The following is a 27,079-nucleotide window of genomic DNA, read 5'->3' as shown; positions in this document are numbered from 1 at the left end:
GCTCATTGACCTCCAGCAGCCGTCGTCGCTAGCACAGTTGTAACTGTGTAATAAGCTTTTAGAAGAGCGAGAGGGGAGAAGCAAGAAGTCATCCGACGTTTTGTTTTATGCTTTTTCTTTTGCATTTGATTTCTTCCGTTCGTTTCTAAGTCGCGCTTAAAGTAATTTAAGCACAGAGTTTTATGTCTTCCTGTGCCCAAAAAACTTGCACTCCAACTACAACAACAACAACAACTAGCTTATGCAAGCTGTGGGCTGTGTGTGTGGACTGCATGTGGACTGCGTGTGTTTGTATTGCGCGTGTCTTTTGCAATCTTTGAATTAGTGATAAGCCGCTGGCAAATATTGTTATTGGCCAAGTAAAAGCCGGCCAACACTTGTGTAATGCATGCCGACTGCACCTAAGCACAAATTGCCTGCAACATTGATCCTGTTTCACTGTGCAGCACATTGCTTCACTGCTTTACTGTGCGTGTGCTTTTCTCTCTTTCTCCAACTCTTGCTCTCCTTCGCTCATTCGGCTGCGCTGCGCGCTGATTGGTCGAACTCATGCGTCAGGCTTCGCTCGCCTGCCATTGGCCGAAGTGTCCTGCCCACGCAGTGTCCTCTTTCATTTGCCTGTTGCACGCGCTGTTACTCTTCACAAAGAGAGAGTTGTTGGCTTATGCGAGAGCATTTGACTGTGCATTCAAATACTTTTATTATTTTTATAAACTTCTTGTATATATTCGCAATTTTATTTTTATATCTGAGTTGTTCGCTTATTTGAGAGTATTTGGTTGTGTATTATAATATGTTAATTTTTTTTTTTTTTTTTTTAATAAACACTTGAATAAATACTTTAAGAATATTCATACATTTTTCTTAAACTTTAATCCTAGCTTTCTATAGCGATAGCTAAATTTTGTATACTTTATAATATAGATACATTTCGTCAAACTTTATGTTCTACAAGAAGTGGAAATGAAAATTTATAATTTGTTGGATACAGCTAAAAAGTATACAAGTTACATGTATTGCAGTGGATTGTTTAGTAAAAAAGATTAAGTTATGAATTAATTTTTGCAATATGATAAAGTAAAAAAATGTAATCTAAAGCGTATTTTTAAGTAAGTTTCATTAATATTTTGTATAATGTAAAATCTTTGAATTATTAATAAATTAGAATTACTCTAACACTAATATTAGAATTAATTTTAATAAAACATTGAAATAAAGGTTAGGCAAAGGTTTTTTAAAGTTTATTACTAATTCCAATTTCCTTTAATAAAACAAATATATAAATTTGTAGGTCATTTAATAAAAGAGTATACGCAAGTGTACTTGCTTGTCATAAGAATTTCTCTAACTGACTTCAACTTCATTCAGTGGTAGTTACCAGTGCTTTTACTCATATTGTAGAGAAGGACAATTTGTTCAAGGGATTCTATGGCCAGGCTCACATAATTTTGGGTATAAATAGGGCCAATGTAAAGCGAAAGTTCCTAGTTGAACGCAGATAGCGAAATTAAAAACAAGTGCGAGTAATAAACGTGTGTGTTAACTGGGTAAATTGTGAATAAAAGTGCAACATCTCTGATGCTGAATAATGAACTAAAGTGTGCCAAGAATATATAAATTATTTGAGAAATATATTATTTTTGTTTGATTTAACTACCTGGCAGATAGAAATCCAAAAATATAAAAGATAATTTATATAAATACTTTTTTTTATTATTATTTTTGTTGCATTTTAAGACATAACAAGGAACGTTAGATATAGAATTGTATCTTACCAAAAGCTTTTGTGATTTATTCATATTCATTCTATGAATATTTTTTTAATATCTTAAATTCTTTGCTTCTTAATTCATTTAATTACTTTCTGCGCCACAAAACGGCAAATAATAAATCAATGAAAATACTTGTAATAAATTTTGTAATTTGTTGCCAAGCAGAGTTCAAAGTTTAATTTATTTATACACATTTTTATTTGCGGTAATTAAATGTGAATGCATGACAAAATGCAGTTCAATCAGCTGCTCGCATTTGGGATTTGCACAGATACACGACAGTTTATATGGACATAGTACTATGTGCATTGTGTTTAAAGTAAATAAATGAGAGATTGTTATGCGATTTGGCCATTTAAATTGTCAACAATATAATGGAATACCAGCATAAACAATTAAAGAGCGCTCAACATTTAAGCGGAATTTTGTTGGAAAATCTCCACACGCTGATCTTAACCATGTTCAATTGGCTCCAATTAGAATAAATATATATTCGAAATATATAATATATATCATAATATTGCATGTTTGGCAGCTGCAATCGTAATTGACTGACAATCTGTAAACATATGATACAAATTGCGTTCATTAATTAAAAAAAATGGGGAATTAATGCATATATTAGTAGGGAGGACTAACTAAATTGGCAAATAGAACGTGCCAGGCACTCGATCCATAAACACCGCAGTGGACTATCAAAATATTTGTGCAGTCACATCATTAAACCCTTTTTGCTAAACAACGACCTGTGGCTCAATAATACTATATTGTACGGTTAATAGTACAAAAGTGCAACCCTAGAGCTCAGCAATATTTTCACAGCTGGCCACGTTTCCCAGGCGAGACACAACACAACACAACAGAACAACGACGATTTTCATTCCATGGCTTTGCTTTTCATTTCCAATTAGTGTGAAGCCCCACAACGTCGGAAAATTCTGTCCAAGTTTTATACATTTTTAGTCAACGGTCGACGTTCCAATTTGCTACTCTATAACAAAAACGAAAAATCAAAGTTGCCTCGCTAACACCGCAAAATAAAAAACTCTTCTCACAGATAATGGCGCAAATCTAAAACCAAAAGCATCCAGAGCAACAGTTATTCCAGTCGCAAAAGCCAGCCAAGGATTAAGTTCCACACTTATTGCCCCAAGCTCTGAAGAAAATAATACAGTTAACACACACACTCTTTCGCTGCTGACGTCATCGCCATGGACTATAAGGAGTATCGGCAACGGGGTAAGTGATAATAAAACGCACAGCAGCAGCTCCAAAGATACAGATACATTTGTATCTTTTGTGGGCTTAATTTGATTTGCAGTTTTGTTGCAGTCCTAAAAGGATTACGAATGTGTCCCAACACATTTGCCTAGTTCAATTCACAACTGTTTCGCATCGTATATCTTGATTTAATCCAATCCGTTGTGCCCACGCTTTATTAGTTTCTTTTCCATTCCAATGGAAAAGTGTTGAGAAATATTGCAAAAAACAAATAATGATGCAATTTATGTGCAGTTCAAGTCTATTCGTAAAATTTCAATTTCATTTAATATAATCACAACTTAAAAATTCAGAATGAGAATAAGAATTGAAAACAAAATTTTCCAGACATTGTCTATCATTATTATTATTTTGTTTATTGCTCAATTTTTTGTTCGCTCAGATTATTTGGATTACTGATTCAACAACCATCCAAAATTCATTACAAAAAATAAAATTGTAAAAGACATTTATAATTCTCCCAAAAAATAGTCTATTAAATTAATACTATTTATAATAATTTGAGCCATTTTTTTTTTGAAATATTTTTTTAAAGAATATGAAAATGTTATATCAATTAAAGGAAAAATCCTACTTGGAGAATTATTAAAAATATTAATTGAAAAATTAAGTATTTTGATCTAAGACATGTCAACATTTTCAGTATACTTTTTCAACAGAACAATCAGCTTTAGATATCGATTTCATTTGAAAAATAACACAATAATAAGTCGAATGAGTATAAAAATTGTATTACTTTTAAAGGATTAATATGAAAGATATGCCTAAATGAAAACTGTTTTAAATAAAAGGAGTACGATTTAGATTTTAAATTAAATAAAGTAGAATAAGCTGTTAATCATATTTCAAGAACTTTTGGAAAATGTTTTCTATTTAAATTTTCCTTAAAAACAAATCTTATGATTGAACGGTATGTTGCAGAGTTGTATTATATATTTTGAATAGATATTAAGTTGGAGAAAATATTTAGTTACATTTTAACAAATATTTTAGATATTAATACTCTATTATATTATTATTTTTTATTTTTTTTTTTTTTAAATAAAAATTAATACTCTATTAATGATCAATTGTGTTGCAGGCAACGAGATGGTTGACAAGTATTTCTAAAATATGTTTTATTTAAATTTCTAATTTAAATTATTCTTCAATGCTAAACAACTTGTTGTCAGAAAATGTTATACTATATAATTTCCTTATCAAACCTAATTCCAATTTTTTTTTTACAGGCAAGGGGTTGGTTGAAAAGTGTTTACAAAATATATTTTATTTAAATTTCTACCCTAAAGTATTCTTCAATGTTAAACAAATTGTTGTTAGAAATATTATACTATTTAATTTCCTTACAAATAGATAATTCCATATTTTTTACAGACAATGAGATGGTTGACTACACAAAAAATGTTTATAAAATGTGTTTTATTTAAATTTCTTCAATGTTGAAAAAATTGTTCTTAGAAAATATTATACATACTATATTATATAATTTCCTTCATTATTTTACAGGCAAGGAGATGGTTGACTATATAGCCGATTATTTGGAGAACATACGCGAGCGTCGCGTCTTTCCGGATGTGAGTCCTGGCTACATGCGACAACTGTTGCCAGAGTCAGCACCTGTGGAGGGCGAATCGTGGCCGAAGATCTTTGGAGATGTGGAACGCATTGTGATGCCTGGAGTAACGCATTGGCAGTCGCCTCATATGCACGGATACTTTCCGGCATTGAACTCGATGCCATCGCTGCTCGGGGATATGTTGGCGGATGCGATCAACTGCTTGGGCTTCACCTGGGCGAGTTCACCGGCGTGCACAGAGCTGGAGATTGTGGTGATGAATTGGCTGGGCAAGATGATTGGCCTGCCGGATGAGTTTCTGCATCTGAGCAACAACAGCAAGGGCGGCGGAGTGCTACAGACGACGGCGAGTGAGGCGACGCTTGTGTGTTTGCTCGCTGGCAGGACACGCGCCATTCAGCGATTCCATGAGCATAATCCTGGGTATCAGGATGCCGAGATAAATGCACGTCTTGTGGCCTATTGTTCGGATCAGGCGCATTCGAGCGTTGAGAAGGCGGCGCTCATTGGTGAGTTCGCTGCTCAACTGACGCACATCTAAGCGGCTTATGCAACCCAACACCAACACCTTCTTCTTCTTCTTTCCCTTCCCCTCTCTCTCTCTTCCTTTGCAGGACTCGTGCGTATGCGCTATATTGAGGCAGACGAGCAGCTGGCCATGCGAGGCAAACTGTTGCGCGAGGCCATCGACGACGACATTAAGCAGGGCCTTGTTCCATTCTGGGTGAGTCTCCACTTCGTCTTCGCTTTCGACTTTGCTTTCATCTTCGCTTGGCACTTGTCAAAATTAATTGGACGCCGCCGTCGTGCAATTAGGCGCTGAGTGGATTTGTGGACAGCAGCAGCTGCTCTCACTCTAGCACTCCGTCGAGCTATTTCTGTCTCTCTTACTCTCTGCTTCTGTGATTCCCAGCGGAGCCAATTAATAAACGTCAGCAAGCGAGTTGCGCTCTGCTTATCGCTCGCATTTTAAGCGGCTTCTTTAGCCGATTACTTAACTCTCTCCGGAGGCTACTCTTTCGTTATCCTTTGCCCACCTTCATTCGCAAACGTTTAGCAGGCAGCTTACAAATTGCTTCTGCTCTCAGGAGAGCTATTGTCATTCAATACTTTTGCAGAAGGTTTTCTAAACCTAGAAGTAACTTAAAAACATTAAAAACTTGATCTACTATATTCGCATTTCTGCTTTCTATAAGAACGTTACTTAAGTTTTTTTGCCGCCTCTGAAATTTATAATTTCTTTGGGTTTATAACTATTTTATTCAAATTTTTTCAAACATATAATTATTGTATTATTGAAAAGGTTTATTTTAAAATTTATCGATTCATGAAAATAAAAATATAATTTTCTATTTTCGTTCTTACTTAAAAGCAATTAAAACAAATAACAACACTTTGCCTTAAAATTCGTTTACTTATCCGTTCTTAAAAGTAATAAAACAAATAACAGCAATTTGCCTAATTAATTAATAAATTTTCTATTTTGTGTTTTTTCCTAAAGCTAAGATTACATTATATTCTATTTATAAATTAGAACAGAAGTTACAGCGCTTTCAAGTTAGAGTATTGAACTCGTGTTACAATTTTGATCGTCATATCTTTAAATAATAATAATGAGCAATGTATTACTCATTAAGATTCATTCAAAAACTAGCTTCAAAATCTCAGTAATACAATAATATAATACAAATATCTTTCCACCATTTCCTTAAATGTTCTATAAATAGCAGTTACATTTCCGTATCCCGGACTATAATTTCTTATTAAAATAGCTATGATGCTATAAGGCTCTTCATACGTAACAAATTTCCTTGTAGTTTCAAGTGAAAATTTACACTAACAAAATATCCGTTTTACATTTATTTAGTCGGGAATAACTCGAAAAGTTCTTAAATTACGCTTTGCAATCTTATATTCAATCTTGAATCAAGATTTTAATCTTCAAATAAAATATTTTTAATCTTTAAATGCAAATTTTGATGCAATATTGTTGCAACCTAAAAATCTTATTTCAAGATTGTTATTTTTGAGATCAAAAAAATCTTAAATCAAGATTTTTTCAATCTATAATAGATTGTTTGTTCTCTGTGTTTAATTTGTCTTTAAAATAAAAATAGCAAACGTAACCATAGTTCTCATTAAAAAGTTGTTCTAAAAATCAGCTGTAAATGTCTTCGCACATTTTTATTTGAAAATGTTATGTATAAGTAAAATTAAAACTCACACTTTTACTAAAACACTGACTGCAAATATAAAGTATCTTTTTCCTATCATTTTTAAATAGTAGTTAATAATTGAATTACAATTTCTTCGCAGGTTTGCGCCACACTTGGCAGCACTGGCAGCTGCAGCTTTGATAATCTGGATGAAGTGAGTGCACAGTGCAATTATCAAACTTATCTGTATCTCAATATGAAACTGCTGTTCTAACTAAATTCATTTCCAACTCTCAGGTTGGCGTCGTGTGTCGCGAGTACAATTTGTGGCTGCACGTGGATGCCGCTTATGCGGGCAGCGCCTTCATCTGTCCCGAGTTTCGCACCTGGCTGCGAGGCATCGAACGTGCGGATTCGATTGCCTTCAATCCGTCCAAGTGGCTGATGGTGCACTTTGATGCGACAGCGATGTGGGTGCGAGACAGCACCGCAGTGCATCGCACCTTCAACGTGGAGCCGTTGTATTTGCAGCATGAGAACTCTGGAGTGGCTGTCGATTTTATGCACTGGCAAATTCCGTTGAGTCGACGCTTTCGTTCGCTCAAAGTGTGGTTTGTGCTGCGATCCTTTGGCATCAAAGGACTGCAGCGACACATTCGCGAAGGCGTTCGTTTAGCCCAGAAATTCGAAGCTCTTGTGCTCGCCGATCATCGCTTCGAGTTGCCCGCAAAGCGCCATCTAGGTCTCGTTGTATTTCGCATTCGAGGCGATAACGAGATCACCGAGCGTCTGCTGAAGCGTCTGAATTATCGCGGCAATCAACACTGTGTGCCGTCATCGCTTAAAGGACAATATGTCATTCGCTTTACGATCACGTCGACGCACACCACACTCGATGACATTGTCAAGGATTGGATGGAGATCAAGCAGGTGGCATCGATGGTGCTCGATGAGATGAACATCACCATTTCGAATCGTGTCTATCTCAAGGGTAAACACTGGGCGTTACCCAATTATAATTGATTCGCCTCCATTTCGAATTTGTTCTTTTACGTTCTTTTTTAGTTTAGTTGACATTTCTTTGTAATTTACATATTTTACTTATTTTACGTTTATGTTTTGTCCATTGTATAAAACACTTTGATCCACCCAAAATGCATGTGACTCTCATTCTCTTTCAGTTTATCGAACACTAGCCATAGATACATCAGTTCAATTATCTTTAATTAGAAGCATTTTGCAGCTGCTGGTTAGCAGCATTAGATGAAAGATGCAAATGGCAAAAACGTAGTTAACAGCTGCATATTGAACTCAAACTTCTATACATATAAATACAACTTAGCTGACTTTTAAAATCAATTTGAAAATAGATAGAAATAATCAAATAGATAGATAGAATGACTTTGAAATTAGATAGAAATAATCAGAGGTATATTATTCATTTATTTAGAATATAATATAAGAATAGAAAACTGTAGTAAAAAATACATATCAAATTAAACTAAAATAGGTGAAAGAATTGTATTAGCTATATAGGAATAACCTGTGTTAATTGCATAAGTGATAATTATTTGCATATTAAATATAATATTCGAAATCAATTGAAGTACAAAGGGTAGTTTAGTGAAATAGACTAATTAATACTGTGAATGCAGCGAAATAATAACAAACTGAATAGAAAATATAGAAGATGCTTTTACTTAAATAAAGCAAGAGCATTTCAAAAAGACAATTACTTGGAAAAATGTAAATGCTGAGGTTAACTTCATTAACTTTTAATGTATTCTCAACATGAAAATATGAGTTTATTTTTATGTGACATTCATTTTAAACAGAAAATTTATTTGTATATGGCCTTAAATACTTAAAAATTAAAAAAAAAAAAAACAAGCAAAGTTTTGTTAAAGCATTCAAATTATTATTTCATATTAAAGAATTTCTATATTTTGAAGTCTTGTAATACTTCTAGCTAAAACTACAAAATAATAAAATTCAAAACAATAGAAATATTAAAAAAAAAAATAAGACTACAGGAAACATTTTTAGCTCAAATTGGTATTAAAATTCTTTTAATTTGAATGCATATATAATATAATATTATATAGAATTTTAGTTTTCCCCAACAACAAAACAAACAAAAATATTTTTTTTTTAATAAAGGAAAACAAGCGAAGTTTGGTTAGATCAATTTCGCATAATTAAATATTGAATTCATATTACATAATTTGATATATCTACAGATACTTTGAAGACTTGTAATACATACAATGTAAAGTTCTTGAAAGCTACTTTTTTCACATATGCAAATTAATTAAATTGAAAGCAATAGATACATACTTTTTTTATAAATTATAAATGAAACAAACACTTTTAGCTGAGATTGATAGACAAATTATTTTAATTTAAAAGCATACATAATATTATTTTGAATTTTTATAAGCATTCAGATACTTTTAATATTATTATCACAAGCAAAGTTTGTTGAGATCAATTTCACTTAATTCAAACACTAATTAAAATCTTTATTTGATATGCCATTAGATACTTTGCAGACTTGTAGAAATGTTGCTAGTTATTTTTAGAATAAATACAATTTAATTGAATTGACAATAAAATACAGATACCAAGGAGAAAAGCGAAGCATTTGGCTCCAGTTTGCTGCTGTCGAACTCTCCGCTGTCGCCAAAGGTTGTCAACGGTTCCTTTGCGGCGATCTTCGATGCAGATGAGTTTCTGGCCAAGACCTATGCGGGCATACGCATAGCAGTAAGTGAAGAAGTTCATATAAAGTATATCAAATTAATATCATTTCGACTACACAGCATCAGGAGTCGCCTTCGACGCGACGTCGCGTGCGAGGAATTCTGATGTCCGGCAAACAATTCTCGTTGGACTCGCACATGGATGTGGCGGTGGTACGGACCACACTGGATGACAGTGGCAGCCACAGTCACAGCCAGAGCACTGCTGTGAATTCCTATGGCCGAACCACAGGCCGTGAGGCGGGGCAAGCGGTGGCGGTGGGCGGGGGACAAGCGAGCATACGCGAGGATGTGGACAACGAGGAGTCCGCGGCGGAAGGTATGAAGCACAGGTAGTGTAGAGCATCCCCAATTAGTTCTATTGCTAGTTAATCCAAGCTCGGATAAAGCTTTGCAAGAATTCATCTTTGATATTTTGTACTTTGCGATTAATTTTGAAATTTTCTTCAGAAACTGAGCTGCTGCTGCTGCAGCTGAGTCGCAGACGTCGCAGCAGCCACAACAACTCCAGTTCCCAGTCCAGCAAACACAACTACAACAACAGCAATAGCAACAGCATCAGCAACAGCATCTCTAATCTGAATGCCACGCCCGCCAATCACTTTCGCCCGATTGCACTTTACACCGCGTATTCGCATTCTCAGTCTCAATCTCTGTCCCAATCACAATCGCCTTGCAGTGTCACCGTCTCGGTGGACAGTCTGTTGACGCCGGTCACCCACTGTGATGTGTATCATGGCAAGCGGTTTCTGGAGCCAGTGAGCAGCCTGATCGACAACAGCTCCTTCACCAGCAGCATTCACCACATGCCCACGCCCATCACAACGCCTACGGAGGACTTTGATTGGCCCGCACGAACCTTTAATCAATTGCTCCTCGAACGTTATGCTCAGTCCTCCTCGCATTCGGTGGCCGATGGTGAATGCTCCTCATCCACGGACAGCAGCAGCCTCAGTCTGGCCAGAGTCATCACAGCCACGCCGAGCATCCTCAGTAGTCTCAATGAGTTGGCTTCGCCACTGCTCGGTTCCTTTGCCTCCCCCTCGCAACCGCTGCAATCCGCTTTGGGTGACTCCGATTCGGATGCCACCATTTGCTCGGCGGCCTCTTCGCTGGAGTCCCTTTAACTAATCATAATCATAATCATAATATTTAACTATATGATATTCGTGTACTTAGAAATTGTAACTATCCTTCACTGCTGTGCAATCAATAATGTTATCTATCGTAGTATCAAATCGGGGTTATAACATACTATAACATAAATACAAATTTATCTCTAACATTGAACCTTACTCTAATCCCATGTAATATATATATTTAAACCCATACTTAACTAAGTCTAACAAGCAGTTCTATATACTATACTTAGCTTAATCAAACACTTAAAAAAATCTGCTTTGCACTCGGCTTTCTCCTCTCCCTCTTCGCCCATATGATGATGATTCGATATTAATATAAATATTATGTAAATTCCAAGTTTTACTCCTCATTGTGATTAAAGTTTCAGCGTTAAAAGTAAAAAGTCTTTTTATGGGAGTTCTATTCTATTTTAGAATATCTTACGCGTATTTTATGTAAGCATTTTAAAATTAAGCACGGTGTAATATTACAAAAAAAACACTACAGGCTAATTTGAAGAAATGACTGTAAGAAAAAAGCAGAAACTGTTATTGTGGAAAAAGGTTTTTGTTAAAAGTTACATAGTCCAAAAATGGCATCATCTGAGAAAATGATATTGGTTCCCATTGATTTTCCAATAATATAAACTGTTAAAGTAGAGAGGAATAAATTTTCTTAAAGTTTTTGATTTATTATTTCTCTAATTTATTTTATTTTATTAGTCACGCAAGTATTTAAGTATTTTCATTAAAATAACTTGGAGTCATAAGATAATTTATTTTAGGCTCTAATCTTTTTTGTATAAAACTATTGCTGTTTTCAAAGAACTTGATATTTATGAAAGTCTGATTAAAATCTTAGGATAGAACAGAATTTAAAGTCAAAAGTTTAATCATCACCATTATCTGCATTAAAATCAATCCATATAACATTGTTCAGGTTCTTTATAAAAAAGTTGGTATTAACTTCCCAAATAAACTGAAAGCTTGATCGCAGACATTACCACAAAGTGCAGCTACCCTTCGCTTGGAGGTATTACAATTAAATCTATTAAAATATTAGCTAATTAAGCTGGTAATTTTGCAATATTTATCCCCGCAAAGCATCTTGCGATACCAGTTACAAGTAAAAATATTGTGAATGGTTCATGGACACGGAATCATTATCAAGATAGAACCGACAAGCGAACAACTCTTGGAACATGCAACCAGCTGTATCAAATGGGAAATTCAATGCAAATAAAATAAATACAGATTAGAGAAGTGTCTATTTTGGTTAAAAGGAAACCTCAGCTTCCGGTGGCATTTAAATTATTTCCGCATGTGCTTTTGCAGCCCGCGCTTCTGCAGTTGTTGTTGCGATGCTTGTTCCATCGCTGCCATCTTCAGTTGTGGTATTTCCTGGGTCCAAGGCATCCGAGGCAATCCTGTACTTGGTCTGCACATAGAAAGTTAGCAGAAAGATGATTATGAAATCATAGAAAAGTATGATCGTGGCTAGCAGATAATCATTGACTCGCATCTCCGCAAAGCGACCTCCGGTTATTGTTTGAGCGTGGTACATGACAAACTAGAGAAAGAAATGTGATCAGTCTTTTTATACAAACTATTCAATCTATAACATACAGAGAGTATTATAATGCTAACGATCAGTTGATAGAGAATGAAGCTATATGGCGCCAAGGTTACCACATACAACATCAACATGAAGATGGACGTGATGAGGAACACAAAGGATATGACAAATATGATGACGACATCCAGCGTGAGATCGTGCTGAGATGAAGAAGAACACATTAAGTAAGTAAGTAATTAACTTATATTGGTAGAACTTGCAGTATGTATTAAGTGTTGGAAATTACATAGGGAAAGTCACTATGATATGTGTATGTACATTCAATATATAAATATAGATTAATGATATATATCTGAACTAATATCGACGTTAAAGTTAAAAGAGAGTCGGTTCCACGCGCATCCCTCTGAAGTTAGTGAATGTTGTGATCTGACAGTGAATTGAAAGGCAACAATAAAGAAAACGTATACAATTAAATTACAAAAGTGTTTAATTATTTACTTTGCTTGGCTGGTATAATAATTAATTGGATTTGAACTATGTGTTTTAATACATATCGTTGATGCAGTGAATAACTTGCTTTAATATGTGGTAGCACTTTGTACTAATAATAGATTCATTAGTTTGCACTTGTCATGAAATTTTCGGGACAAACTGTTAATAAATATATATTCATGTATGCTAAAATTGTATTATATTTTTTGAACAATTTTCTTTATAATATTCTTAATAAATACGATGCTTATTATGAAATTACCAATAAATTTTGGGAAAAAGCCTGTAGAACATATTAATATTGTCTGCTAAAATTTATAATAATATTTGAGATATTTTAAATATTTCTATAAGCTTAATAACTACAATGTTTATTATGCATTCGGTCTTAAATTTTTAGACCAGAGCGGAAAATATCTTTTTAAACTATTATATGCAAAATTGTCTCTAATCTTTCTAAAGACTTTTTTTTGTTTATTTTTATTTGATATTATTTGTACCAATTTACCAATTTTATTTTAAACGGATGCAGAAATCTGCACATAAATTTAAAATAAATTCTCATTAAAAACTCTCAAAGTAAAACTATCGAATAGAAGTGCCCGTATATCTACAAAATATTATATTAAGAACCTTAGATTTTCGATTAAAATACTCACCGGTAGAACGGCACCCACAAGTATGAATAGAAAGAGCAGGAGGAGACAGACGAAATACCACATCAACATGTCCGCCCACTTGGAACGTGCCACCAAGGCAAACACTCCAATGGTTGAAAATTCCACCTATGAATCAAACACATATTCAACCTCAACATAAGTAGCTACCCGAAATAAAGTAGATACTCACAATTACAAAAGTCAACACCCAGTTGAGGACGGGCACAAATCGCGACTGCTCGAAAAATATGAAGATCAAAGTGAGAGCGATGCCGAGCATAAAGCATATGACGCTTATCCATTCATAATCGGTAAATACATTTTTCACATCCGAGCTGCAATTAAGGAGTTCACAAGAGTTCATTAAAATATCAAGTATACGCACATTAGGCTCACGACCAGCCATTGAGCCAAAGCGATGAGCAGCCAAAGAACGGTAACTAAATAAACAATCATTGCGAATTTCCGTCGAGCGCGTTGATAGGTTCCGACTCGTTCGTCCATTTTGTGTTTTTTACTTATAATTTAAAACAAAACTAATATAAATAGTGTGTTTAAAACCTAATTAAAATTCACTTTTATGAGCTTAGAAAATACCTGATATTTAGTGCAATGTCTTTGTTAGCTAGAGCATAAGACTCAAAGCAAGTTTGATCTAAAAAAAGTGAAATTTTTTCTAAAATATATATTTCATAAATCTTCTAACATAATATATTGTTATAATAAATCGAAAGACTTTACCACCGTTTAATTTCAATGAAGCTTGTTGCTATTTTTTAACAATTTACAAGCAGTAAATATTATTAGTAAATTATTGTATTCTAAAATTAAATTTCCATTCGATTATTTACTACACAGTTGGCTTTGTCTTAATAAAAATAATAATAATAATTCATATTTAAGTTGCGTTTAAATTTCTGTTTTAGACAACAATTTTTTACAAATGGATGCAGCTCATAATCTCGAAGATGAAAAGGAAAAAGCCAGAGTTTTGTTAAGAAAAACTTATAAAGTTACTATAATAATGCTAATTATTGGCCAGATTCAGGTCATGATCGTTATGGAAATGTATGAAAATTAATTAAAAATATATTTACATTCATTTGATTAATTTATCTATTGCAGTGATTCTATTAAAGAGTTCTTGGGGCGTCATTATTACCTCAGTTTGATACAGTTTTTTATGAGCTTTATATCGATACAACTTTATGTGTTTTTTTTTATCACATTATTGTGCGCACTTCGACTTGGAAACGCATACTAGCTGGAATTTGGACGGTAAGTTCACTTTTCATTAAAAAAATACATTATTTTTGTTTATACTATTATTTTCTTTAAAAATATATCTTTCATTCTTTATATAATTCCTTTTATATTATTCATTTTTGTTTTTAAGAATATATCTTTATTTTTCTATAAATATCTTTTTATTATTATGTTGTTTACATAAAAATACATCATTATTAATTTTTTTATTATTTCCGCAGTTCGAAGTCAACACAATCTCCATCATGAAACCCGCCAAGCGTGCTCCTTATACAAGTCTCCTTGTGTCCTGGGGTCTGACCTTCTTCATCATGGCAGTTAGTGTGATATATGGCAATATCGCAGTGAAACATCGCCGTGGACTTTTTGTAAGTGCAATCTCAAATTTTTCTATGCATTTCTTTAATTATGCTGCATTTTCTAGGTCACTCGTCACAATGTCATACGCTGGAGCGAACGTCTCTTTGTGCTTACCAGCTTTGGCATTATTGTCTGCTCGGAAATGAGGCGTGTGACTATTGAATTTCCCACACTTTTCGTGTACAGCATGCTCTCTAATATAGTAAGGATATGTTTTTGTTTAAGCTTATTGATAACGAAAATGGGAAAGCACATGAGAGCTCAGCTATCAGATTATTCTAAAAAAAAAAAACTATAAACTTAGGAGTAGAGCTTTCGGATTTATGCGTATCTTGTTCGTAAAGCTTAAATGTGCTTTTAAAAGCACATTGCTTCAGTCACTTTCAAAAGCCATTGCTAAGGCTGCCTATATACCTTTCTTCCTTACAGTAAGGTCTCATCGAAAGTAATTTTTATCTGCTTTTTCTACGATTTCGAAATTATGTTATGAGTACAACTTTCACGGGCTTAGAATATTGAATTCGTTATTGCTATATTAAACTCAAAGCTCTCTATATCAGTCTCAACGCAGCTCTAATATACTTTCTCTTTAGAAAATAGAAAGCGTGCTTTTAAATCTCCCTTTGCAAGTTTATTTTGATCAACTTTTATGGCCAATATATCTAATGTTTCAAGGCTTTCAAAATTATATTCATCTGACGTCTCAGAAAATGCGAATTCTTTAGATATATTAATCGCAAAGCTCCATTTGTTTGCTAACTCACAAATTTAATCTAAACAAAATTCAACATTCAGAATTTGTAAGCTGCAAATGCTTTCTAAATTTCTTTTAAACTCCCAATCTTACGCTAAGCTCAATTAATTCATCAATTTTAATTTCAGTATGTGATTATTTTTTAGATATATTGAACGAAAAGTTCTCTTTCTTTGCTAGCTGACAAAAGCACATTAATCCAATTGAAATGAAACATTCAGAATCTGAAAGCTACAACTGCTTTCCAAGTCTCTTTTAATCTCGTCACCTTACGCTAAGCTCAATATATTCACCAATTTCCATTGCAGTTTGTGATTATCTTTGCTGCCTCGATACGCAAGCCGAACTTTTATCATCTGGATGCCATCGGAGATCACATACTCATCGGTCAGCTGTATTATCTGAACTTCTATGCACTCTACATGGGCTACGTGTGGACAACTGCTGCTGGCCTCGAGTTGGCTGGCATTAACCCCAAGATTTGAATATCTGTTTTGTGGCAGGGTTGCGTTGCAAGTTGCACACCTAGGCGCATGTCCACAAAACAGCTGTTTGGCAAACAAACACACGAACACACAGAGAGAAGCGAAGCACATTCAACTCCTTAACTCAGCCACTTGATTCTCTACTCAGGCAAACGGACAAATGTTTACGCTTCTCAGTTGCAAGTTGCTCAAAACTTACGTCACATTCGTGCGGCGTGTGTAAACAAGTTTGCGTCTCGTGTTTCGGAACATTGAATCCTTCGATCGATAAAAGTTTTCCGCAGTAAAATACATACGAGTGTGCAAAAATAAGAAATGTGTAAATAATAATAACAGTTGAGATGTTTTGTTTTGGTTTTCAATAGTTTTTCTACAAAAAAAGATGTTCGCGTTTCTTTGTGGCAAACGTACGTTGCAATACATTTAGTTTCAACACCGAAAAGTTTGGTTTGTTTTTTTTTTTATAACAAATTACATGCCATTAAGTTTATATGTATTATATATATATATATGTATATGTATAAAGTATAAATTGTTCCACACAAGTATAAATAATTTATAGAACAATCGCGTTGTGTTGTGTGTTTGTCTGGTGTTTACAATTATGTGTATATATAAATTTAGTTTTCTTTCTTTCTTTTTTTTTTGTTGTGCTGCAAAAGGAAAATCCTCTCACGTTCACATACACACACACACACGCACATTGACATTTCAAATGCCTCATTATTATTATTATTGTTTTTTTTTAACGATTTTCTTTACGATGCCAACAAAGGGTTGGCATCAAAATTGTTGCATTTACAATAGTTAATTGTGCATATAATGTTTTCTTGGTAACATTGACGAAGGATTATTAATAACAATTACAATCGGTTTTGAAGTTTTGTTAATATTAATTGTTTTTTTAGACAAGTTTTCTTTAGACATAAGGCCAATACAGAAGGCAACAGAGTTTCTTTCTATCGCATTTTCCTCGTTGTTAGTTTCTTTCTGGTTTTGTTGTTGAATGTTGCTTTTTGGAGGGGGCGTGGCAAGAGGCGTCTTACGTGGCGTGCTCCGTTGCCTTAACGCTGTTGCTGCTGCTGTCGCTCGATGGCAAGGCGCAAACTGTAAAAGTTGAAATTGAAAATGTGTGATTATTAATGTTTTCTTTAAGTTTTGGGGAAATAACTGCTTCTTTTGCACGTTGCCCACACTCACATCTATATGTACAAGTTATAAAACAAAAATTATCTCGTTGCTAACTTGGCTTATAAACGGGGGCAAATAAACAAATTAGCACATAGAACACGCAACGACGAATGTTTTCTTTTTACCTTTCGACTATAAACGTTTTCATTTGTATTAACTGCTTTTTTTTAGTACACAAATACATAAAATTGGATTTGTATCTGTGTGTGTGTACGTGTGTGTATGTAGTAGTAGCTGCCTTAGAGTAATGCGTAATGTTGCAAGTTCAACAAGTTGCCTTGCTGCACGTTTTTTTATATACTTTTGTTTTTATCTATTTCTCGTGTTTATCAATTGTATATTGAGACTGCAAATAGAAAAAAGAGAGAACAAAAAAATAGGTTGACAGTTTTGTTGTGGTCATAAGTTAACGTTGGCTGTGTTGTTGTTGTTGTTAGTCAATTGGCCAGGCCAAAACCAACTGACGTTAACCGACACCCAAAAACCGCAAGGACGGACAAAAGAATGTAAAAAAAACACAATAACCAACAAGACGACAAACAAGTTGAGGCGACGCGTCATGCGCGTCTTATCAACAAGTTGCTTGCTTTATACTAAAAACAAATGTGTGTGCCACAGTGTATGTGTGTGTGTGTTGTTTGTGCTAGTGTCTGTGTGTGTGCCAATATCTGTGAGTGTGTGTGTGTTTGCTTAAGTCCAACCACTTAAAACAATCAGTAGTTTTTACACGATTCTTGTGCAAAGAAACCCAAATTGCATTTAGTATAAAATTAAATTAGAATTCGATTTTTAGATTCATTGAACTTTTGCCTTAGATATTACTTTTAAATATTAAGTATTCACCTAGTTAGATTCAAATCAAAGTAGTTAAAAATAAATGTGTATAAAACTAGTTTCCAATGATAAATATGTCGCGGTTAGTTTTTTAAATAATATGGTATAATAACTACTTTAAAATCGTTAACCAATTTAGTATAACTTATTTTAAATCATTAATCTTTATTAATATAATATTATTGATATTAATCAATATTAGTGTCGTGGTTAATTCTTAACAGAAAACTTAGTATAATAACTTTTAAAAATATGCTCAATATTGCGTGGTTAATTCATAAAAAATTTTGTGAAACAATTAATTTAAAATTGTAAATATTGTGTGGTTAAATTTTCAAGTATGTGGCACTTAACTAATTTCAATTCATTAAATATTTACATGGTTAATTTAGAAAGAAATAAGTGAGTTATAAACTATACTATTATATAAATATATATATATATATATATATATATATATATACATATATATAATATATATAATATTATATTTAACTGGATTATATTGCATTATAATTAGAGTAACTTGCGAAGCCTTTCAAGAACTTTTGTGATGTAAAAACCTGTTGCATTATAAAACTACTTTAAAGACCTAAAGTATTAGCTGAGATACGAGTTATTAAAATAAATTATATGCAAGTTTAATTGATAGTAGAAAACTGCAATTAAATGTTTGAGAAATGTATAACTGAGACAATATGAAAAATATTGCTTGAAAACACAATTTCAATTCCAAAAGAGTCACCAAAAACACATGCAAAGTTCCATTATGAAAGTTAAAGAAATTCAATGCAATAATCTTTAAGCAAACAAAAATAACAAACATTTAAGTGACTGTTCCTGACTTTCCAAAAGAACAGAAGTGAAAACCAGTCTTGATGATTAGTATTCCAAAAATGTAACAGTGGCTTGGTGAATGTGTTCTTAAAATAAAATGAAACCGCAACCACAAAAAGTGCAAAAACACAAACTGTCATTACAAATTACTAAATTACTCAGTATTAAATTGATTCCAAATGAATTTAAAGTAATTACTACAGTAATGACAGTTTGATTAATGCAGGAAAAGCATGCCAATAGTCGGCTGACGTAGAAAATATGGTTGCAATCGTACCTATGATGATGATGAGCAAGACGACAGCGATGACGCCCAGAATGATCATCATCTTCATGTTGGCCCACCATTGCTTGCGCTTCAGTTTGCCCGCCTGCTGCTCAAACTGTGAGGCACCCTGTTCCAATTGATCGGCACGCTCTCCCAGCTCCGATAGTTTCTGATCACGTTCCAGCACTTTCTCGACATTCACGCGCATAATGCCAACGACTTCGTCCACTTTGGCCTGTGTCTGCTGCAGGCGCTTCTGGGCGGCATTGTTGTTGCTGTTCGACGGATCGTTAAAGTTGTTGTAGTTGTTGTTGTTTGGCGGTGGCGGAAGTATGGGAAAACTGTATAATATTATATGGTGAAAGAAATGCGCGACTCACAGAGCACGACAAACGCACGAATGTAATCAAATTATGTGAATCATCACAAACAAAAAACCCAGGATTCATTTGTGCGTTCGACGGTGTCAAGGAGAGCAGGACAGACAAACAACAAAAAAAGAAATAGACTTCGACACTTACTCATTGTTGTTGGAACCAGAAGGTGCGGGCGACTCGTTGTTCTCCATCTTTGTGCGTTGTTTTCTATGTTAAAGCTGCAAGCGAGAAAAGGCGTATAAATTTGTTACAATGAACTCGCTTTGTTTCAAGTAATGTATTTTGTATACAATTCGAGCTAGTTTTGTTGCGATTAGACGATTAATAATAGCAAGAAAAGCACTCTTATCTACGCAATATTGTTCAGTGAATCATCAATTGCCGAACTTGGACTAGCTCACAAAAACAGTGATGCGCGTCAATCTAATAAAACTGTGACTTTGCACGCCAAGCGCTGAGATTGTTGCTTGTTATTGAGTCATTTGTATTGTATTTACATTTCACTTGTAGCCTTGTATCGTTCTTTAAATTGTTGGCAATTTGTTATCTATTTTCACTTGTTATCCAGTCCTTTTTATGTAGTGACTCTTCACTGTGGCAGTGACAATAGTGTCAGCTCCAGCGGCACGAAAAAAAAAAAATGACTTGTTGCTTGCCCAACAATTTACAACCGCCTGCCTGCCAACGCACAATATTTACATTGTGTTTGCGACCTCGCCCTATTTCTTTACGCCCTTACTCACCTGCTAAGCGTTAATTATACAATTAATTGACTTATTTTACGGCTGCTTTCTATTTTCTTGCCTTAAGTTTCTTGTTGCAATTTTCGTTTGATTTTGATCGAAAATGTCAGTAACGCAACGTTGTTAATTTGACCAGTAGAAGTGCAGAAACATCGATAGCGATATATCGACTCAACAATTTTTAAATCATCGATTTTATAGCAGACATCGATATTTTTAAATTAAATAAAACTTCAATTATTTTTTAAAGGAATTTAGACATATTTTCCAAAATATGTATTGCTTTTTTAAATCTGTTTTATTTCTCTGAATGTGACCATAAGCAACATTTATAAGATATACGATTTTACGTGAATGGAACATACCGAGCTATAAAAAGTCTAAGAAATAAGTTATACTTTATTTGGTTAATTAACATTTCAAAAAATATAAAATAGTATAGGTCCCAAAGATGTGTTTGCTCTTCAAATTTTTATTATTTTTAAAAGAAACGATATATTTGATGCACAACAATAAATATATCGAAGTTTGCATACATCGATGTTTCTCAACCACTAAGAACAAGTTCTAATGAACGAGTGTTCAATTTACATAAAATCATTCGTTAATAAAATGCTGAGCTAACTCTAAATTAAATAAAACATTAATTCACGTTATGGTGGATATTCTTAAGGTATCACATTTTTTATTTTAATTTGAATTTGTATGCCTTCCGCAACTGTAAATAACATTTCTGTTAATTAACATAAGTAAGTTACGTAGCTCGTAAGGCACTGTTAACTGCTATCGATTACTACGGTACAACTTCGCTGCTCCGCTGACATTTAGTAGTGTGGCAACGTTGACAGCGACAGTCGACAGTCTGGCAGTGTTTGTTTCCTTCTTGGCGCCTAGTTTAAATTGTCATTTCTTTCTTGCAGCACATGAACAACAAACGTAGTATGGAAAATGCATAACTCGCTGGCCTCGAGGTTGCTAGTGCGACTCTTGTTGCTGTTCGCACTAGTGACTGTGGTATCCATCGCCATACTCACAAAATGGGGCTTTGACGAGCTGACTGCCCAAACCGACAAGGATTCGCACGTTAATCCCAGCGAGGCAAATGGCTACAATTATGCATTGAATGCTAAAGATGCACAAATCCAGCGTCTGAAGCAAGAAGTGCTCACGCTGCGTACACAAATACTGCTACTACAGAACAATCACAGCGGCAACAATGGATTGCCAGGCAGATTGCCACCGCCTCCGCTGCTGCCATTGCAAGCAGCTGCCTCCTCCTCGATCTCCAGCAACAACAGCGTGCCTGGCACGATGTTGCACCCACAACAGATACCCGAGACGACAGCTGCGACGCTGACGCATCATTACGATTGCAGCAGTTACATTCGCAAACAAGTTGGCGCCGCTGAAATTCTTCATGGATTGCCATTGAACAACGAATACGAGATGATGCCCTTCAATCACTTCACCTTCACACGCGTGTACCCCATCGATCTGGGTCTGGGCAAGCGTGTGGTTGAGAAACCCATTGGCTATCGTCGTCGTGATCTCCTCGAGGCTGTGAACAAGGCGCTCGACAGTCTCAATCGCAATCACACGGCTCGAGCGAAGGCTAAAGGCGGACAGGCGCTCAACGAGGTATCCAAGTACACGCTGGATGACTTTGTGGAGGGCATCTATCGCACCGAACCCACCACGGGCAGCCAGTATGAACTGTACTTCCAGAGCATCAAGCATCAGACGCATGTGGTGCGCAAAGCTTTGATCATGCGTCCCTTTGCTCCGCTGCAGACCGTTCAGCTGTCGGAGGTGGCGCCCAGTGCCGTCATCCATGTGATAGTTCCACTCGCCGGTCGCCTGCGCAGCTTTCGCAGTTTTATGCAGATGTTTGGCCAGCTGAAGGATCGTCGTCTTCAACTCCTAATCGTTTACTTTGGCGAGAGTGGCCTGAAGGAGGCGCAATCCATTGCTGGGAACTTGGAACGTGTTCAGCTCTTGGCTCTCAACGAAACCTTCAGCAGAGGTGGGTAAAGGTTGCTAGAGAGGATCTACTTACCTAATAATGTATTCATCTTTGCAGCCAAGGCTTTGCGTGTGGGCGCCGAGCACATTGAGACGGGCAAAGCATCGCAGGATGCGCTGCTCTTTATGTGCGACGTGGACATTGTGTTCACGGCCAAGTTTCTGGAGCGTTGTCGCTGGAATGCAGCAGCTGGCAAGAAGGTGAGTGGCCCAGAGGGAGAGAGAGAGAGAGAGAGAGAGAGAAGAAAAAGTGATAAAATGGCAATGAGATACAAACTGTATTATTTGTAGAGCCGCGAATCAATTCATTGATTCAATTTTGAAATAATTTCTTCATTCTATGAATAATATTGTTTCTACAAAGCTCATTTAAGAATCTTTTTTGTCATTCTCTTCGTCATAGAATTTACTTATTATCTTTAGATAGATAGATTGTAAATAAATAAAGAAAAATTTATGAATGAAAAACATTGTCAAATTAAGAGTATACTTCTAATCAATGTTTTAAGCAGAAATCGAAAATTCTTAAATCAAGAACTAAAGACGAAAACTTTTGAAGATTGGCAATTCTTGAAATAAAACTGTTTGTAAGAAAAAGAATATATTCTTAAATCAATAATGAAACATTTTCAAGATTCAATCTCGACCAAAATACTAGTATCAAATTTCTTAATGAAATATTAAATTCTATCTGTCAGACAAATGTTTTAATCATAGGGAAATTTTTAAATTTATATCGTTTCTAAAAAATAGGGAAATAATTTTCTCTATTTATATTTGTATCTTTGTATCTTTTATCTGTATGTATCTTTATTAATTTTCATTATTTACAAAAGTTTTAGTTACACTTTTGTTTTAATATTACTTACCGGTGTTAAAAGTAAACGTTTTTTATGGCAATCATGTTGAGTTTATATCGATAACATTAAGAATGTTTAAACAAAGTTTTTTTTCGTCTAAACTAGTGACTAACTATTAAATTGACATATCCAAATCTTTTATTAAAATATTATAGAAACGCAATTCCAATTTTCGCTCTGCCTGGACTAAAATTCTTGTAAAACTATGTTTATTAAGATTTTGATTACGATTTTTTTACATAATTTGGAAATAAGATATTAAAATATTATTCTTTATATAAGATCTATTAAAATAAATCAACTACCATTTTATATACTCCCAGGTATACTATCCGGTTGTGTTTAGTCTCTACAATCCGCATGTGGTGTACACACTACAGGGCAAACCGTTGCCCAGCGAGGAGGAGCAGCTGATCATCTCGAGGGACACGGGATTCTGGCGAGACTTTGGGTACGGGATGACGTGTCAGTATCGATCTGACTTTCTGCAGATACGCGGCTTCGACGAGGAAATTGTGGGCTGGGGCGGTGAGGATGTGATGCTATATCGCAAATATGTGCGATCGAAAATCAAAATAATACGTGCCACGGATCCGGGCATCTTTCATCGCTGGCACACAAAGGTAAGGGAAAAAATAATTGGGAAAGCAACAGACGAGTGAGCTCGACTATGAGATACCCGCTACCCATTGTGAATAAAACACAACATTATTATTAAATATACCAAAATGATAAACCGCTAATATGCTAAAATACACCAAGGATTTTCTAGAAATACCCGCTATCTATTTGAAGTAAAAGCAAAACATACAAAAGAATAATACAGCACTATTTTTAAAATATATCAAATGGATATACTGAAAAAATACTTGAATTTATACACTCTTTGCCTATTTTGAATAAAAGCAAAATAGTGCGGCAATAATTTAAAAATATTCCAAGTTAATATACCGAAAAAATACTAAAATATACCAATAGCTTATTTGAGATATTCGCTAGCTATTTTGAATAAAAACAAAACGTTCTTTTAATTAATTAATATATCACAAATATACTGAAATATACCAATGGCTATTTTTGGTAGATCAATGTTGTACTACATTCAAAATATACTATGGAGTACAACAATTATATAAAAATACTGAAATATACCAAAGGCTATTTTTAGTATATCTATATAGTTCTACATTCTAAATATACTAAAGAGTACAAGATATACTGCAATATAGAAAAGACTGTTTTTGGTATATCAACATAGTACTACATTCTAAGTAATACTAACAATAAGTAATACTACCATATACCAAAGACTATAATTGGTGTATTAATATAGTAATAAACTCTAAATATACTATAGATTATAAAATATACCAGATTGTCAACCAAAGCAACAAAGATCCCAATGCAGTAGTTGTTTTTGCCGCTAACCTATGGGTAGCGGGTATAAGAAGTAACTTTAATGCGATTATATATAAATTTATTTATTTTAATTCCAGATCTGCACCAGCTCGTTAAGTGCGGACCAGTATCGTGCCTGCATCAGATCGCGTGCTCTTAACGAAGCCTCTCATGCCCAGTTGGGTTTCCTGGCATTTCAGGACGAGATTGCCGCAGCAAGTGCGATGTCTGTGACCCATTCGTGATACTGCTGGATTGTAGTCGTATCTGTAATTGGCCTTCTGCTTTCCGATAACACTCAGCCACAATGTGACAATAAGTAACTTGTATTTAGCCAATCGTTGTTGACTCTATGTTTTTTGTGCCGCGCCTAGATACTCGTACTTAAACACTCCTAACTTATGACAAATTGTTCTTCCATGAAGCAAACTAGATGCAATCTTCAAACACACAATACAAAATACAATAAATGTAAACACGAATACAAAACCTAAAACAAATTGTAGCAATGTATATCATATACCATACTATATAGTGAAATTACATTAAAATTACGACTTACTACTTTTGTGTTTTTGCTCCGCATTAGATAAACAAAATTAAATCGTTTAATTAAACTTGTCGCCATTTGGTTTGGTTATGGTTTTGGATGTGTAGTCTTGGATGCCAACGACCTCCAATTGCGAGAGAGTTCACCGAGCATGCAGACCAACGAAGATGCCACAGGAGTCGCCTCGCTTCCCCCGCCCCTCTGTTCAACTCTACCGTAAAGTTCACATGTTCACATGTGGCATTCGTGCCCTTCGTCTTGGGGCATTTGGACTACAACATGTTGTTTGTGGGGCACTTAGATAGCTCAATTTTATTAGCATATGTTGCATAGATAAGACAAGCAGACTATCATTTAACTATAATTAATATAATATATCTGTATTCTTAACTGAAACCAAATTATGTATAATAAAAATATACAAAAATTATAATATTTAATTATCTATCGAGTACGTTTCTAATTGGGTCACTTAACTTAAATTACTTTATTTACTAATTTACAACACATTTTAAATGGACAACAAATTGTTTATAAAATTAAATACAACACAGATTTCAGAATTTTGAAACCAATTAATTTTACGTTATTTTTAATTAACATTTTTAAATTTATGTTTTTTGGCCTACATTTCAACTTTAATTAAACGCTATCTGTATTTTTATTTGAATTACAATCTAAATTGCAACAATTCTATTCAGTTAAATATTTGTAATACAGAAATCTTTTATATATTTAATCGTAAAATTAGTGATAAGTTTCTAAATCCAATTCTAAATTTTGATTTCAGTTTTTAAATAAATAAAATATTTACTGAAATTAGTTGATTTTTTCTTCATTAAGTTTTAAATTTTATTTTTTTTTATATTTTTTTATACTGCCGACATTTAAATACTTAATCCTAAAATTAAGTGTTTAGCTTTTAAATTAATAATATTATTAATATTTTATGTAATTACTTGATTTTCTGCTAATTCAATTACAAATTTTTTTTTTTTAATATTTTGTATACAGCAAACATTTCAATACTTAACCCAATTCTAAATTCGATATTTAGTTTATGAATCAATAAAACATATCGTGATTAAATCTAACAATTTTTGATTGTCTTCATGAGTATTTTAAATATTAACACGGGAGCTTAAAAGAATCTGAGTTTAGTATTTCATTTATGTATATTTTGGAGTGTTTATTAAAAGTAATTATATATACACATTTATTTCTAATTTTTCTTTTAATTTCAGTCCACTTTTTAAATTTAATTCCAAATTCGGGTTCTATTGTTGCTTTATAGTTGACCATAAATTATATTCTTATTTACGTTAGAATTTAAATGAAAGCAATTATTTAATTTATATATTTCTGAATTTAATTTCTTGCTTCTTTAGTCGTTGTAAAGTTGACATTAAAATATGTAGATGTAATTCTCTGAAATTAACATATATTCTTTGCCTATTTTTATCTGTACTAAATTTTAAGAGAATTCAAAGATCATTAATAATCTTTATATTTTCTTCGCTTGAAATCTTGAAAATGTTCGTCTGGCAAATTGCAAAAACAAAAAGATAAACCCTTTTCATGGTCACGGTCTTGGATTATGTAAGCGCCCCCCAAAAAAACTGAGCCAAAGCTGAACTTGTTCGTCAGCGATTAGCAATGCTAATTTCACGCCTTTAAGTCGAGATCTACTTAAGCACTATTTATGTTATATAAGTATATCCCGCTGTTCTGAGTCA

At 34.0% G+C, this 27,079-nt stretch overlaps 5 protein-coding genes across 13 annotated transcripts; 3 read left to right on the top strand and 2 right to left on the bottom strand.

The window, feature by feature from the left end:
• The first annotated feature begins 2,516 nt into the window (after positions 1-2,516).
• LOC133840166 (histidine decarboxylase) lies at positions 2,517-10,976 on the top strand. 2 transcript variants are annotated; one of them, XM_062271850.1, is made up of 8 exons: positions 2,517-3,011; positions 4,560-5,138; positions 5,244-5,353; positions 6,946-6,999; positions 7,083-7,776; positions 9,406-9,551; positions 9,608-9,866; positions 9,998-10,976. In XM_062271850.1, the coding sequence occupies exons 1-8, from the start codon at positions 2,984-2,986 to the stop codon at positions 10,672-10,674; spliced, it is 2,547 nt and encodes an 848-aa protein (XP_062127834.1). In that variant the 5' UTR covers positions 2,517-2,983; the 3' UTR covers positions 10,675-10,976. The 2 variants fall into 2 exon arrangements, with proteins under 2 accessions (XP_062127834.1, XP_062127835.1); XM_062271851.1 differs by having other exon boundaries at positions 2,528-3,011; positions 9,608-9,879; positions 9,998-10,145.
• Positions 10,977-11,917: 941 nt separating this feature from the next.
• On the bottom strand, positions 11,918-14,011 carry LOC133842767 (uncharacterized). Its single transcript, XM_062276003.1, has 6 exons — positions 13,996-14,011; positions 13,784-13,934; positions 13,589-13,733; positions 13,399-13,524; positions 12,295-12,444; positions 11,918-12,238 (listed from the first exon to the last, which is right to left on the bottom strand). Exons 2-6 carry the CDS (start codon positions 13,900-13,902, stop codon positions 11,975-11,977), a joined length of 804 nt encoding a protein of 267 aa, XP_062131987.1. The 5' UTR covers positions 13,903-13,934; positions 13,996-14,011; the 3' UTR covers positions 11,918-11,974.
• A 256-nt stretch (positions 14,012-14,267) lies between these two features.
• LOC133842768 (uncharacterized) lies at positions 14,268-17,038 on the top strand. Its single transcript, XM_062276004.1, is given in 6 exon segments — positions 14,268-14,466; positions 14,524-14,608; positions 14,611-14,676; positions 14,886-15,032; positions 15,089-15,226; positions 16,087-17,038. Coding segments are annotated over 6 exon segments (738 nt in total). The 5' UTR covers positions 14,268-14,341; the 3' UTR covers positions 16,264-17,038.
• On the bottom strand, positions 15,089-20,717 carry LOC133842769 (synaptobrevin). Of its 8 annotated transcripts, none has more exons than XR_009894434.1 (5): positions 20,514-20,681; positions 19,915-19,988; positions 19,403-19,734; positions 17,464-17,800; positions 15,089-17,370 (listed from the first exon to the last, which is right to left on the bottom strand). XR_009894434.1 is itself a non-coding variant. In XM_062276006.1 (4 exons), exons 2-4 carry the CDS (start codon positions 19,959-19,961, stop codon positions 17,306-17,308), a joined length of 444 nt encoding a protein of 147 aa, XP_062131990.1. In that variant the 5' UTR covers positions 19,962-19,988; positions 20,575-20,717; the 3' UTR covers positions 15,089-17,305. The 8 variants fall into 8 exon arrangements, 6 of the variants coding, with proteins under 6 accessions (XP_062131990.1, XP_062131994.1, XP_062131989.1 ...); XR_009894433.1 differs by having other exon boundaries at positions 17,580-17,800; XM_062276006.1 differs by lacking the exon at positions 17,464-17,800 and having other exon boundaries at positions 20,575-20,717.
• Positions 16,586-25,717, top strand: LOC133842765 (chondroitin sulfate N-acetylgalactosaminyltransferase 1). The gene is made up of 5 exons (XM_062275999.1): positions 16,586-16,670; positions 21,434-22,536; positions 22,594-22,736; positions 23,719-24,018; positions 24,892-25,717. Exons 2-5 carry the CDS (start codon positions 21,462-21,464, stop codon positions 25,036-25,038), a joined length of 1,665 nt encoding a protein of 554 aa, XP_062131983.1. The 5' UTR covers positions 16,586-16,670; positions 21,434-21,461; the 3' UTR covers positions 25,039-25,717.
• The last annotated feature ends 1,362 nt before the right edge of the window (positions 25,718-27,079 follow it).

The sequence above is a fragment of the Drosophila sulfurigaster genome, chromosome 3 (assembly GCF_023558435.1).
Source record: "Drosophila sulfurigaster albostrigata strain 15112-1811.04 chromosome 3, ASM2355843v2, whole genome shotgun sequence".
Lineage (NCBI taxonomy): Eukaryota > Metazoa > Arthropoda > Insecta > Diptera > Drosophilidae > Drosophila > Drosophila sulfurigaster.
The sequence above is the reverse complement of the archived record's forward strand: the minus strand, read 5'-3'. Positions and strand labels throughout refer to the sequence as shown.